This window comes from Choristoneura fumiferana, chromosome 4 (genome assembly GCF_025370935.1).
Source record: "Choristoneura fumiferana chromosome 4, NRCan_CFum_1, whole genome shotgun sequence".
Lineage (NCBI taxonomy): Eukaryota > Metazoa > Arthropoda > Insecta > Lepidoptera > Tortricidae > Choristoneura > Choristoneura fumiferana.
This window is the reverse complement of record NC_133475.1, coordinates 3,799,665-3,815,861: the sequence shown is the minus strand read 5'-3', so window position 1 is coordinate 3,815,861 and position 16,197 is coordinate 3,799,665. Positions and strand designations below refer to the sequence as shown.

The 16,197-nt window shown below is 35.7% G+C and overlaps 3 protein-coding genes across 4 annotated transcripts in view; 1 reads left to right on the top strand and 2 right to left on the bottom strand.

The window, feature by feature from the left end:
* Window positions 1-924: 924 nt before the first annotated feature.
* LOC141427022 (uncharacterized) lies at window positions 925-11,918 on the bottom strand. 2 transcript variants are annotated; one of them, XM_074086244.1, is made up of 6 exons: window positions 11,590-11,918; window positions 8,605-8,647; window positions 7,933-8,042; window positions 5,200-5,283; window positions 4,463-4,560; window positions 925-3,471 (listed from the first exon to the last, which is right to left on the bottom strand). In XM_074086244.1, exons 1-6 carry the CDS (start codon window positions 11,635-11,637, stop codon window positions 3,210-3,212), a joined length of 645 nt encoding a protein of 214 aa, XP_073942345.1. In that variant the 5' UTR covers window positions 11,638-11,918; the 3' UTR covers window positions 925-3,209. The 2 variants fall into 2 exon arrangements, with proteins under 2 accessions (XP_073942345.1, XP_073942346.1); XM_074086245.1 differs by lacking the exon at window positions 11,590-11,918 and adding an exon at window positions 9,076-9,158.
* A 102-nt stretch (window positions 11,919-12,020) lies between these two features.
* Window positions 12,021-16,197, top strand: part of LOC141427021 (uncharacterized) — a 22,768-nt gene continuing 18,591 nt past the window's right edge. The window contains exon 1 of the mRNA XM_074086243.1: window positions 12,021-12,169. The gene's annotated coding sequence lies outside the window, so the exon portion shown is untranslated. The remainder of the gene's footprint in view (window positions 12,170-16,197) is intronic.
* Window positions 13,555-16,197, bottom strand: part of LOC141427020 (uncharacterized) — a gene marked incomplete in the record, with an annotated part of 5,522 nt that continues 2,879 nt past the window's right edge. Inside the window, 2 exon segments of the mRNA XM_074086240.1 lie at window positions 13,555-13,855; window positions 14,926-15,023. Of these exon segments, the coding sequence (XP_073942341.1) occupies window positions 13,666-13,855; window positions 14,926-15,023 (288 nt within the window).

The following is a 16,197-nucleotide window of genomic DNA, read 5'->3' as shown; positions in this document are numbered from 1 at the left end:
GCTCGCGCTGAGGCACCGACTTCAAACTGGTACCTAGATTAAGGTCAAACAAAAAAGGTACTTATTATTTTTTTGCTTTTCAGTTTTTCCGGCGGTTCAATTTTTTTTGTCGGATAAGTTCGTATTTCCTTTCTCAATTTTCTTCAGTCAACTTCAGTTAGCTAGTTGAGAAAGAAAGATAAATAAAAGCTTTTCGGCAAAATCCGATAGGAAAATATTATTCAGTACCTATTTACATCTGTACGTATATTTTACTAAAAATACTACATCGTGGCAACGTTGCCAGCAGCATCTTTGGAACCTTGCCTAAGGGGATTCTTTTTTAAATAATTCGTTTTAGATTTTTTTTTATGAAGATACTTTAAGTTTGGTATAAGTACCTCATTTTATTCAGTCGTAATTTAATTGTGTTGTTTGTTAAATTATTTTTAATTCAAACTTTTCATATTAATAACATTCTCTTGCTACTCGGCGGCAGTTTTTTTATATAAGAGGTTGAAAACGAGAATACGGGTCATCTGATTTGAAGTAATCACCGCCGCCCTTGGACACCTGCAAAACTAGTCAAAGGTGTATTGACGGCCCTTTGAGAGATTGATAGCCTCGGTTTTTAACGATCCGTACGTTTTTTGAAAGCGTTAATTTAATGTATTATGACTAAATAACTAAACTTTGGTTGGGAAATAACTAATCTCCTCTTTCAATACTTTTCTCATCTTTAGTAAATTGGTCAGGGATTACTCATATACATAAAAAATATATGTTTCACCAATTTGGATCATTTTAAGACCCCCTCCTCTTGTCACACAAATGGCTAGATCCCCCTAAAAGTGTTACGTAGTTTTCCTCAGGGATTTAATAAAATTTCCGTCTTTTGTCACAGGTCTTACAGAGATTATAAAATAAAAATAAAAAATGACGTAAGAAGGTTTGTACAATCATTTATTGTATAAACTGATGTCACATAAAAATAAACCTCTTTGGTCGCACTAAACCCAACAAACATTATACCTACAATTACAATTATCGAATCAATCAAATAATCAATAAACTTTCAATTTAGAGTGTGTTATCGGCAGCCAGGCTTTTTAAGGAAGATTAAAGTAACGTATTTCTGTAACTTAAAAATGATATTAATTTAATTAATAAACTTAAATTCAGACTTTATTAACTTTCTAACAAAATTGTAATTCCAGCAATGTGCAGCAAAGTTAATTGACGAGAAATAATCAAATTATCTCTCGGCTGTCGTTTTACACTTACTTGTCGATTTACTTTGCTATAGATTGCTGGCAATTATAATTTTGTTAGAAAGTTAATAAAGCCTGCATTTTACCTTATTAATGAGGGCTATCGTTTTTTGTCTCACTAGATGGCGCACTTTTAAGTATGGCTTTCAAAGTCTGTTATTACGGGCGCGAAAACAAAGTTTAGATTAATATCATATTTAATACACCTTAAAACAGTACCATAAAAATATCGAGCATGCCACAGTGTTGCATAGTCCCCGTTTTGTTCGGAAAAAAGGGAGGACAAAGGTTTCCGAAAGACAAAACTGTCTCAAAACACAGACATTCATTGCCCCGGAACGCATATTTGCTATAATTAATTTCAGATATTGCAAAATATTCACAAATTTATTCTAATTATAAATAAACCCGCGTAGCTCACCCAAAAACTATGAGATTTGACATTTCGGAGACCTCACGCTACACTAGCGCCTCTAGTGGCGAATTTTTACGGGATAGCCCTCATTAAATGAATGTCACGGGTAAGTTATAGAAATACGGTACAATAACCTTCCTTACAAAAAAGCCTGGCTGCCAGTAACACCCTGTATACTCTATACTAATTAATTCATTTATACATACGATTTTTAGTGATGGTGTTAAATTCTTAATCTTAAGACCTTGGTACTTACAACATAAAATTGCAATAAACTATAGGTATGGTTATGACTAAAAAAACAACTGTACAGATAAATGGTAATTATATTATTTATGTGTTTATCTAATAATTATTACATTTAGGTAATTTCAATAAATTAATTTCACAATATCATTTGTCACTCACAAAGGCGCACTGTTGGGCCATTTTATGGGTAATATTATAACAATAAATTAAAAAGAAATATGGACATTTACTTATTTCTTTTCCTTTTGTCAATTAAACAAAAAAAAAAGTGTGTGAGTGGCCGGTTTCGACATTATCGTCTGGCAACATAATGCAGAATAATTATACAAAAGAAATAATTGATCTTTCATTTGAGAAAATTAATTTCAACAATTATAATTCTATCAAAAATATAACTCAACCAGAGCTCATCTTCAGAGCAACACAACCGTACACCATGCTACCAGATGTTAGACTAAAAAACCACAACAAACGTTGTAATTTGTCACTGTAACGCCTTAAGTACCTATAATTTTTTTTCAAACAAAACAAAACTATCCACAATAGTAGATTATTGTCGTGGCCTGGAAGTAGCCAATTGCTGGCTGAGTATGAGTATTAAACGGACGAGCTTGCGAGTCCGTTTAACTAATACGAAGCCAGCAATTGCTATTCCAGCCGAGACTAATATAAAGCTTTTCTCAAAAATGATGAATAATTCTGAAATAGACTAAACTTTTTCTCGAAATATATCATAACATTTAATTTTATTCCAATTATTTTTCTTATGCTTTCCCGCCTTTTTTCATTAAAAATAAACTGCAGGTGTATTTTTCCACCGAAAACACCACAAGCTGTTTCAGACCCAATAAAAAAGTCCGAAGTTCCAACAAAATATCTGATACCTACCGCCCATTAGATTTGGCTGTAGGTATACGACTTGTGCCAACATTTCCATGGCCTTTTTAACTTTTAAAAAAAATTGTGACTGATTGCAGGCGCGCTAACTTATTATTATCGAGCTAGCGCGCCTGCAATCTTTTTAACTTTTTAATTTTTCGCTGACCATAAACTATGCACTTCACCTACTGATATGTAAAGAATAATATAAACTTTTACGGACATTTTTGAGAAAAATATATTAATAAATTTTAATCGTCATCGTCTTGCTACGGCTTGGGTCCAATTTCTGCAATAATAATAAAGCCTCTCCAAAAGGCCAGCCAATCAAGGATCAACTACATTCATCAAACATGGAGGGCGCGTCTTTGAGAGTGAACAAATCTATAGGAAGGCATTATAATTTAGTATTTTATCTAAACACTTCTATGTCTGGCAGGTACCTGCTCATACATAATATTATGAGCTTTGCCGGGAGGTAATTCGTATTTTAGAATTTTTCCAGAACAACCTAGTGAAATCCCGTGTCTTGGTGCCTCGGACTCCAATGATTTTAGATTACGTGAGAGAACGGGAAAAACGAATGGTACCATAGTCTGTATGCAGTCAACTTCATTTCTTTCCAGGGCCCATTTATTCAGGTATTGGGGCCTGTTCCTCTTAACGTTTCCGGTCTTACTGAAAGGAAACAAAATAATATGAAAAATGGTCTGAAAAATAATTATTGTTGTACCATCAACCAAATAAGTGGTCTATCAATTTTTAAACAAGTTCCTATCAAATTAATATGTCGCTAAAGTCGAACTTTCAAGTTGACAGACACGTCTATTGGCATTATTGTTTTATGACATGCAAACGATTATCAACTTTAGGGTGGTAGACCACATATTTGGCTGATGGTACAAGCAAAATAAAGCGTGGTGGCCTAGTGGTACAAAACACAGATAGTTCAGAATTCAATCTCCATACAAGTGCGCTCGAGCAACGCACACATAGACACTGCTCACGGACACGATATCTCGGACCGCTTGCGATCAGTGCGAGCGCGAGTGCCATCCGCTTGAGACACGCGTCTGAGAACTTTTTTGTGCAATAATGGAGCAACAAAAAAAAGTATTATAATTGTTCAGTGGACGGTTGTTTAAATTAAATAATCGTGCATTTCGCCAATAACGAAATCGTCGCAAGATATTTTCTGTGACAAATTTGTAATATAACAATGACATTAAAATTAAAATATTTTAGTTATTAATTTTTTTTTTTTTTCATCCCGTTTCGTTCTGAACAATAAATCAAACAACTAATTATTAGTACTACTACCACGATAGTTTTTTGGGGTTCCCTTTATCTTGCATAATATCGATTCTCCGAATTATGATACTTTAGCATAATCATCACTTTGCATAATTATCAGTTCGAATAATAGTCATTTCTCAGAACATTACATAGCAGAACACTGGTGATAGGCATTAGGTAATAGTAACAAGGAATTAATAATTAAGAAAACAGTGTTTTGCACTATACGACCACACAAGAGCATTGGGGGCATTCAAGGAATACGTAACGCAATTTTTGGAGATTTTTGACCTCCCAATGTGACGCGCCTTAACATTTTTCTGTACCCCACTTCCCTTCTGTTTCACACTCTTATAGTAGGGCAAAAACTTACTTGCATTCTTCAACCGCAATATGGATTGTAAATTTGTCAGTTTGTGGCACGAAGCGTATATTGTCATTTTTATCCTTGATCAAGTAAATTTGCTGCATCTGAAACACAATAAAATAGATTATCTTGGTACTTTCACTGAAATGAAATGAAATGAACTTATTTATTTCGCAGGAACATACACAGGTGTTACAAATATTACACATGTCAGAAGAAAGTCATGATCGTTCTGCCCCAATTTGGCATGCAAAATCTTAACCTAATCGCAAATTAATAATCTAATTTAAACAGCAATACTTCATTAAATTAATTATATACTTTATCAAAATATTCATTCAAATGGTCGAATAATCAAGAAGGATTTTAATTTTCTGCTAAATTCACTAATATTATTACATTGTTTTATGTCCTCATTTAAATAATTATTAAATTTACTTCATCAATATTATTATTCATCTATTTTTCAAAAAAAAAAAAAATGCGCATATCACGGTCTTGCGATCGGCGCTGATCCTCTTTTGTTTAAGTAACCAAATACAAAGGCCGTATTGCCTAACGAAATGACAGTTTTTGTATGCGAAATCTGTCATTCGTTTACGAAAGGAAAGCATAGTCTGTCACAGTTGCTCTTTACCTTTGTCTTTAGATTTTTGCTTTTCATGACGGCCACGGTTTAAAGCGTAAACCGGGAACTATATATATCTTTAAATTGGATTGGGTTTGCCTAAGTAGGTACTTACCCCGTGTATTATCCCACAAGAGGCTACGTCTTCACTCTGCCCATCTCGATTTTCCATATTGCCGAACGTGTAATTCATACGAGGCTGAAAATAAAAACTCATTTAATATCTGAACACATACTCGTAACAAAAGCTTGTACTATGGGTGCTACTTAGACAACGGATAGACATCCTACTTCCTACTTATATGTGCGAAAGTTTGTGTGTGTGTGTGTGTGTGTGTGTGTGTGTGTGTATGGGTCTCCTGATGGTAAGAGATCACCACCGCCCATAAACATCTGCAACACCAGGGGTATTGCACACGCGTTGCCAACCTAGAGACCTAAATTTCACCGGCTGTCTTACTCTCCACGCCGAAACACAACAGTGTAAGAACTGCTGCTTCACGGAAGGATTAGCGAGCAAGATGGTGGTAGCAATCCGGGCGGACCTTGCACAAGGTCCTACCACCTGCAAAATTGCTGCTGCATTTAAATGAAATTTGGTACGTAGATAGATGGGCGTCTGGAATAACACATAAGCTACTTTTTATCCCGATATTCCTACGGGATAGGGATAAAATCTCGAAAGAATAACCGCTGGGTTTAGAATCATGAAATTTGTTAGGTAGGTAGCTGGACATCTAGAATAACACATAGGCTACTTTTATCCCAATATTTCCACGGGATAGGGATAAAATCTCGAAATAACGACCGCTGGGCTTAGAGTCATGAAATTTGATATGTAGGTAGATGTCTGAAATAACACATAGGCTACTTTTTATCTCGATATTCCCACGGGATAGGGATCAAATCTTAAAATTTCAAGCGCTAGGTTTAGAGTCACGAAATTTTGTACAGTTGTTATTAACACAACCTCAACGAAGATCACGATATAAATTTTGGGATTTCCCAGGGGAATATTGTAAAATCCTGGAATTTTAATTGTAACCAGATCAAATAGTTTACACGTGCGAAGCCGCGGGTAAACTCTAGTATATATATATATATAAATAAATTTGATGGTGATTTGCAACATTATACATGGTGATGTGGTGGTGTTGCCCGAAATAAATGAATTTATTATTTAATTTATTGAATCAGGCGTTACTTTGCGGATGTCCATATCAATGAACTAAAATAATTTCCTTGCTCACCCGCGACCTTACGATAGCTAAGCTTATGCAAAATATGCGTGTTCATGCAGTTCCTCCACCTCCACACTGTAAGAACACACAACTCACACAAACCCATCTATCACCACCACCACACTACACTGACGCGTTTCGAACTCAACCAGAGCTCATCTTCAGAGTGACACAACCGTACACCATGCTACCTGTTGTTAGATTAACCCGTGTTGAACAAATGTACTATTCGTATTTATATTTGTTATCCCCCGACGCAAAAAAGGGGTGTTATAAGTTTGACCGCTATGTGTGTCTGTCTGTGGCATCGTAGCTCTTAAACGAGTGGACCGATTTGAATGCGGTTTTTTTTAAAGCAGGTTTTCTAGCAATGGTTCTAAGACATGTTTTATCAAAATCGGTTCAGCCGTTTCAAGATCATCAGCTCTTTTGTTCGCTGCGGTAGGAATCTTACGCATAATGGGTATATATTTTACTTTCAAATATTTGGGACCTAAAATTTGAAGCAGCGTTTTTTTGTGAGTCGGGGGTTTTACCTACCTATTTTGTATCATACAAATATTTGCCCGTCGCGGGGATCGAACCCGCTAGCTTCGTCGTCACAAAGGAATAAAAACCGGCCAAGTGCGAGCCGGACTCGCGCACGAAGGGTTCCGTACCATTATCTATACAACATTAGACATTAGCAAAAAAACGGCAAAAAAATCAAGTTTGTTGTTTGGGAGCCCCCACTTAAATATTTATTTTATTTTAATTGTTTATTTTTAAGTGATTATACAACTAAAGATTTTGTGAATATTTCAAGCTTCTACCTGTTGTCGCTATTAATATCAAGCACAAAACGGCAAAACAATCACATTTGTCGTATGGGAGCCCCCCTTAAATATTTATTTTATTAGTATTTGTTGTTATAGCAGCCACAATAATACATAATCTGTGATAATTTCAAGTGTCTAACTATTACGACTCAAGAGATAGAGCCCTGTGACAGACGGATAGACAGACAGCGGAATCTTAGTAATAGGGTTCTGTTGGCACCCTTTGGGTACGGAACCCTAAAAATTATAAATCACCGAGCGAATCAACATTTAGGTAGTCCAAATAAGTAAAAAAAAACAGATTGGTAGTTATGGAATTGAATAGATTTGTGAGTGAGTGTTTAGTTAAAACCTTGTATAGCCTAGGGGAAGCAGCAAAGAGAGATTTCAATTTAGCCAGATGTCATTAGAATGAAGCAATTTCTTTCATTCGCTGTCTTATTAAGTTATTACTAGCTAAGTTAACACGGGCTTAGACTTGTCAATATTTTTAACTAGGGACTCACGAATTTGTCTTATCTTTGGTGTGAGAAAATATTATTAGTATCAGTTATCAATTTATACTTGACGTGATTGTTAATATCACTCAACGTTATTAGTAACTATATCTTTATAAGCTAAGCTCGTGTAACCTAGCACAATGTTCATTGAATCTTATTGTAACAAAAATAATCAAAACTAGGTAGAAACAATGACTTTACTACTACTAAATATATTCGCAGTAGCGAGTCAGTAAATTGATTTTTACTTTATTGATAAAGTTGAATATATTTTTCTCTGTTTTCTTACCCCATGTGCCATAAGTGCTTTGACTTCTTTAGTGGGATAATAATCTGGTTTCACATCGCAATATGACTTTCCTGTGCAGTCGACCGGCCATAGATAATGTTCAGTTGTTACTTTAAAAAAGAATAATGGGTTTATGTCAATAGATTTCAAAATGGTTTAAAACTAGGTAAGCATGTTCAAATAAGGCATAAGTGTATAATTTATTGAGTTGAAAATATTTATTAAATAGCGACCTGACTGGGCTATGCATCGTTGCAACTTTGATAACAAAGAGGCAAAAAAAGGCAGTTATCAAAGGTAACTTTCACCTTCTTTTTCCACCTTCATTTCCACCCGCACGTTATATGTATATGTACTATAAATATAAACCATTCTCTTTGATCAATCTGCTCATTGATGATTACCGCATTAAAGTCTGTTGCGTAGCTTAAAAGTTCTAAGCGTACAGTCAAGGGCAAAGATATCGACACGGCCAAAGTTGCAAAAATATGTATACACGGCCTTAATGTTAAGTGCATAAAGTCGTGTATACATATTTTTGTAACTTTGGCCGTGTCGATATCTTTGCCCTTGACTGTACATACATACAGAGTTTGTTTTATATTAAGTAAAGATAAAAAAATATGATAAGATTACTTTATTAAATCTTATATTATTAATATTTATACTGACCTGGTTGGGCTTGATTCACTGGGTAGTCTACGATAAGGGACATCTAAAAACCAAAAATATGTCAAAGAATAAGAAAATAAACATCATAGATAATATTTTATTGACACACATTATCATAAATTATACGCAGATAAAATATTCACGAAAAAAAAATTTCTTGAATTCTTTTAACACTTAAAAACAAATGCAGTAAGTGAAGAATTTAACGATGTAATAAAAGGAATCGAATCTGCTGAATCAAAGTAAAAATCAAAACAAAAAAAGAAACTATTTAAATCTCCGTCCTTTGGAAACTAAAAGAAACTAAAAGTTACAGTTACTAAAATTCATCATTATAAAAAATGATTTTATAGAAACCATAATCCAAAGCAATTACGTATTAAAAATATTACATCGAAGTAATTAGATTATTGTAATATTTAATCATAAACTGTTATTAACTTATCATAATTATAATATGTTATAACTTACCGCAATCAATAAAAATTTTGTTGGAGTCATGTTGCTAATTAAAATTAGTGAATTGATTTTTCGTTTGCAGTGTTAGCTGTTCAATGTAATACTGATAAATGTGTACAATTTACGATTTATATATACTTAATTATTAGTAGTTACTAATTTTCCTTACCGACAATGACGTGGATACAAGCACAGATTTACTGTACGTTCAGTCCATATTCGGTAAAATATTATCAAATTAAGCTGAAACGTTGCGGTTGAAAATTTCCAAATATGCAATATAGACAGGAAGATGGTGACACAAAATATTAGGTCATTTGTACCACTATGGCGGTTCTTCAGGGGTCTAATTACGGAATGACAAAAAGAAAATGATATAATTGTCATATCATTATGTATCATATAATTTCCAAAAATCCAAATGCCATACTGGTACAAATCGTCAAAAATATTTTTTTTTATCATCTTAGTCTTGGCTTAAGTCCGACAGTCGTCCGCCCCATGGTTACATTCTAGAATATTTTTTTTAGGTAGAATTATATCCAAACGTACAGAATACAATGATTTGATGATTGAAAAAATATTTTTACGTATTTTACAGTCGTGTTTTTAAAATGTGTCGAATAAATAAGTTTTTCAAGTATGGTAGCACTTTTTCCTCCTACTAGAAGTATGGAAAATATAATAACGGTCACATTTTGTCAGATACTTTCCAAAAATCCAAATGCAATACTGGTACAAATTGTTTTGTGAAAAAATAATTACTCCTTTGCGGCGGTATTGCGGCCATTTGGAACCGCCAGAAAAGTATGGCATGGTATATTTCGTGAATGGATACTCGACGATGATTAGCTGTGCAAAAATTAGCCTGGAACAAATGGTTGAATTGTTTTTTTTTAATCATGTATTTGCGTCGGTATGGCGGGCTGTAAGTCACACTGGAGACGTAAATACGCTAGCCAAGTAAATACGCTACCTAGGGACTGTTTAATTTTAATTCGCTATAAACTAAATGAGCTACTTTCGAAGCCAAAATTGTGAAGTTATTGGCCGCTAAACTACTTACGACAGGATAAACACCGAAAAATAGGACCATCTTGAGCAAATACAAAGCCAAAGGATCAACGGTGAGAAAATATTTTATCCGTTACACTTTTAAACCATCACATAACGAAGAAAAACAATAATTTTATAAGATAAGTATCCAATCGTTGAATTTTACAGCTAACTACCTACTACTTCAAACACTGGCATCTGACCATCATTTTCTTTTTTTGTCATTCCGTAATTAGACCCCTGAAGAACCGCCATACTGGTACAAATCACCTAATATTTTGTGTCACCATCTCCCGGTCTAATACTTGGAAAAGGGAATCCGAGATTATTCACTCGCACTCGAATCATAATGGTTTTCACTGCTTCTTTCTGTCATACGGAATAAATATATTATCCTATCCTTTCCTACTAAGCTAATCCATACTAATATTATAAATGCGAAAGTGTGTGTGTTTGTATGTTTGTCCGTCTTTCACGTCGAAACGGAGCGGCGGATCGACGTGATTTTTGGCATTTTGGCATAGAGATAGTTTATAGACCCGAGAGTGACATAGGCTACTTTTTATCTCGAAAAAATGCACAGTTTCCGAGGGAACAGCGCGCGATAACCGAATTCCACGCGTGCGAAGCCGTGGGAAAAAGCTAGTAATATTATAAATGTGAAAGTGTGTGGAGATGTTGGAGGTTTGGATGTTTGGATATTCGTTACTCAATCACGCAATAACATGAACGGATTTACATGAAACTTGGCGTACAGATAGACAAAGATCTGCATTGAGACATTAAGATACTTGATATCCCAGTAATGTGTTCCCGTTTTGAGAGAGCAATGGCTGGGCACAATCCTAAGTCGTGTATAAGCCGGAGATGACGCAACCTGCAGTGATGGTATTGTACCTTTGTCTAATAGGTATATTAAGTGCACTATGGCCAGGCCAATGCTATAGTCTGGAAAAAAAGAGTAGAAATTAAAAAGTGGCAACACTGTGTCATCCCTTTCAAACCAAGGAGCAAAAAACGGGAGGACACTACAGTGTTGCCACTTTTTATTTTTTTCTTTCTGAAAATATTATAGCAACAGTGCATGAAATGTATGCGTGGTGTGATGTCATTGCATTTGCGGTCACTCGTGCTGAATGAATAACGTCAGTGATTTAGCAATTTCAGGTATCATTTACATATTTTCAGCCTCATGTTTCCCTGTCGGCGGGCGAGTTGTGTTGTAATGATGACGTTATGGTGTAAAATGACGGCAGAGAATTGATAAATTCAAGACAAACGGTAAAAAAATGTCGGTCACACACGCACTGAAAAAATTAGACTGTATATATATATATACATTGCCTTTTATATATATAGATAATTTAAAAAAACTGTGTATAATATATCTTGTTTTCTATACTGCTTCTATGTTTTGGTGTGCAATAAAGAGTTATTGTACTGTATAATATTTACTTTGGACAAAGGTACCTTTGTCTGTGTCATGTTGACATTCCATAAATTTGCCAAGGAAATCATAGCGAGATTGATTATGAAAGTTTCCTCCACTGTACTTGGATACTTGGTAAACTAGTTATATCTGTGGTTTGTGCTGCTATGCTCCGAACACTACTGCAGCCAATACGCAACGCTTCATGTCCTCTTTGTTCCCATTATAAAGAGCACGGTCGTCCTTTTCTTCTAAATCCGGTCAGCACGGCAATAAACACTACAGCTCTTTTTATACGCTTAACTTTCGGCACGTAAATAACGAACTACCTCTTTTAATATAATTGTGTAAAATCTTTACGGATAGCAATAATTTGTCAAAATACAATTGCTATTAAGTATATTTTCGTAAATCGATGTCCCTTTTCTACATTTGACAGTTATAATGAAAATGACGATGAAAATGCGGTAGTTGTGTGCCGGTGTCAGTTTCGTCGGGTAGTCGCGCGAGCAGAGCGGCGGCGCGCAGTGCGCGTGTTGCAGCAGCCGCCGAGTCGCGTTGCTCCGAAGAGGAAGGGCTACGGATTAGCCCGAAACAGTCGGGCTAAACTCGATTTAAGACGTGAGTTATCCGGGTCAATATATTTAATATTATGTTCTTTATGTTTAGGTCGCACTATGGGTTGTACTTGGTACATAAAAAAAGGTTTTTTTTTACCCGACTGCTCGAAGGAGGTTTATATTTTTCTAGCGTATTTATGTATATCGAATTCTTTGGTCTTCACGATAGCCTAAACGGTTGGAGTACGGAGTTTAAAAGCGAAACATTATTGAGACACTTATCATTACAATCGTCAAAAAAAGTGGTAGTCCCTCAGGGTTTTATTATCATTTCAACATGACGTCCATGACAAAAATATGGATAGTATAAAATTGTATAAATAAAATAAAAATAATCTGCTAAAACCTATTCCTTTTTTCTGTCTATTGTAAAAGTTGCCTGGAACATAAAACGCTCTGAAGCAATAAAGCCGCCTATGCTTGGGAAATCTCTATATACCTGTGCTCTCTGTACTGCTTACTATCTGTTGGTGTTTAATTAAGAGTCATTGTATTGTGTTGTATAATTTATTATAGACCATAATAGGAAAATTCTTACGGTCGCTAGCATTGTATGTTAGTGACACAATAATTTGAAACAACTATGTTAGTACCTATCTACATTAACCTAGGCTACCTTTTCCACGGGAACATCGAAAAAATATGAAATACAAAGAACTATATTTAAAATTATTAAAAAGCCGACTGCCGTTAAAAACTAATTATAAACTAAAATAAAAAAAAGAACGAAACTAATCTATTACTCTAGTAACTTAATACTAAATATATAATACTGCGAATTTTTCAACTGCTCACGATTTTGAATGGGTTCCTACTGTTGGATCTTAAGTTATTTAACAGACTTCTATACTCGTTTTGTCTTTTTTCGTTTTATTTTAAACTTAAAGCTTTTTGAATTTTTTGTAAAAGGTGTTGCAATAAATAAATACTGAATACTGAATACTGAATTATTTTTTCCAGCTCTATCGGTAACTGTAACATTTGTTCGTAATACGAAAAAAAAATACAGAGGTGGTTATTCACAGCATTGTATAAAGTACTGTCTTTTGTTTTTATATATACTTTTTTTATTTTTTATTTGACTGGATGGCAAACGAGCAAATGGGTCTCCTGATGGTAAGAGATCACCACCGTCCATAAACATATGCAACACCAGGGGTATTGCAGACGCGTTGCCAACCTAGAGGCCTAAGATGGGATACCTCACGTGCCAGTAATTTCACCGGCTGTCTTACTCTCCACGCCGAAACACAACAGTGCAAGCACTGCTGCTTACGGCAGGATTAGCGAGCAAGATGGTGGTAGCAATCCGGGCGGACCTTGCACAAGGTCCTACCACCTGCATACTTAAATCTAATAATCTTTTAAAACAAAACTACTGCAAAAAGGAAGTCAGTGTTAGTTCTTCCGGCGAATGCAAGTAACGAGTTGTCAATCATTGTGGTGTTCTACGGCCATTGTTCAGCAGTGGATGTCTTCCGGCTGATGATGATGATGTTAGTTCTTCATGATCTGAGCAGAGCAGCTGAAAGGGATCCCGTCCTTTGGCGCCACAGATTCCAACGTGGAGCCATCAAGTGACAAAACGGGAAGTAAAATCGAGGACTTCTTCTCTACACAGTACACTGGTTGTCTTTCCAAGGTTTTACGAGTGAGGTACATGGCCTTCCAAACTCTTCCGGGTACACTGAAAAAAAGCAATGCGGAAAGGTCAGGAGACTGAAAAATGAGGAGTATTTAAAAAAACAATAAGACAGCCTCTACACTCCTCAATCCTCATGTCATGATGCACTCCTTAGACTCTAAGTTCCTCGTCAAGTTACGATACAGTACGAGTATCGATTCACAAAGTTAATCGAAGCCCCCCGCATACTTACTAACACGTTCTTGCTAGACTTCAATGAACCCTTTCCCTTGCCTTTGTACTTAACACTTTTTTTTCTGTAACCTTTTTGTTTTCTTTTTTGTATAATAAAGAGTATAAACAAACAAACTCTGCGAGTGGTATGTTGAAGGTATTACACTGTTTGGAAAGCACTATTTCTGGCAACGAGTCACCTGACCCTGACTGCCTCAGGCTTTGGGGTGCCTAAATGTCAGATTTTCTTTCAACTATTTTGTATATTTATTGTATTTTATTATTTAACACCACACATACAAAGGCAACGAGCTGTCGGTAGGCCTCCATCCAACAAGATGGAGCGACGACCTGGTTAAGATCGCGGGATCGCGGTGGATGCCGAAAGCACAAGACCGGTCTGAATGGAGAGCCTTGGGGGAGGCCTATGTCCAGCAGTGGACGTCTTTCGGCTGACATGATGATGATGATGATACAAAATGGCCAATTTCCTACACTGCTTCTTGGCACAAAACTAGTTTAACCCTTCGTATGCGACTCCAATTCTGCGGAAATAAAAAATAGAAAAGATACTTACTCTTTAATTTTGCAGCTTAAGGGGCTGTTTCACCATTTATTAGTGTTAACTGGCGGTTAGGTGTGATGCCGTCTCTATTTGTTTTGTTCGAATAGACGGAGACGGCATCACATTTAACGGTCAGTTAACGCTAAACACTGGATACACAAACAGTCCCTAAATTTTGCACATAATATGTCATTATAATAATATAATATATCATTATCTTAGGCATATGAAGGGTTAACCAATTTTCGTCAAAAGGTATTATTATGAAGCTTTGCGTCTATGAATTACAAACGCATGTAGCTAATCAGCTATTAAATATTTTTCAAGCACTCACCGGCATTCTTCGACCAAAAGCGTAAAGTTCATCTTTCCAGTTTGCATCACGAATCGAATTTCGTTAGTGTTGTCTTTGATCAAGTAAATTTGGCGTGGCTGAAAAAAGAAACATGGACCAATTTTAATTTATTTTTTCGTTAAAATGGAAATGTATAAGGCCTATTGTGGTGACAATGTCAGAATCTGATGAGTGAATTCATCCTAGTGAATCGCCTTGTATATTTTTTGTTGGTTTCAAATCTTGCCATTAGATACGAGTAGTTTTGATCCACGTTCAGTAGTCAGATCGAGTTGAAATTTGGGATAATTTATTGAATCAGGCATTACTTTGCGGAGGTCCATGTAAATGAACTAAAAGAATTTCTTTGTTTACCCGTGACCTTATGATAGCTAAGTTTATGCAAGATATGCGTGTTCATGCAGTTCCTCCACCTCCATACTGTAAGAACACACACAAACCCATCTATCACCACCACCACACTACACTGACGCGTTTCGAACTCAACTAGAGCTCACCTTCAGAGCAACACAACCGTACACCATGCTACCAGATCTTAGACTAACAAACCCCAACAAACGTTCAAAAAATTCAAGGTAGTTTTATATGACGATTAAAATTTATTATATTTTGTGGGTAGTTTTCTTTAAGAAAAAATATAGGTGGGTATTTAGGGAGTTACAGTGACAAATTAAAACGTTTGTAGTGGTTTATTAGTCTAAAATCTAAAAACCAGATCACGAAATTCCTAGACGTATCATGAAATGGCATCATTTCATGATATGCCTGAGAAACAATACGGCAGATCGATTAGAGCAACGCATTTGTCGATATTCCTAACTCTATACCGGGCACATCGTAAAGTATTTTTCTCTGTTATCAACAGGTTATTAAAAATAATTTAGGAGGTACCTACAAGAGAGGTTAGTATGAATTGTGACCACAACGCACGAGCCAAGCGAGCGAAGCGAGCGTGCCGCGGCAGCGGCCGGTGAAGTGCCCAAGCCGAATTAAGTCGTTAATCTTAGCTATTGTTTAATCAAAATGTACTTCAAATTTTTCTAACTCCTGGCTTCATACTAATTTTGCTACAAGTACAAAATCCGATTTGCCTAAACTGACCAAATCATGAAATGGCGGCGTTTCATGATATGCCTAGGAATTTCGTGATCTGACGGATTTTACGATCGGCCGCCGACATATATAATCAGAATCTCAGAAAATGCTGCAACGCTTTCGATGAAAATTGGTGTTTTGGGGTTTTCCGAGTTT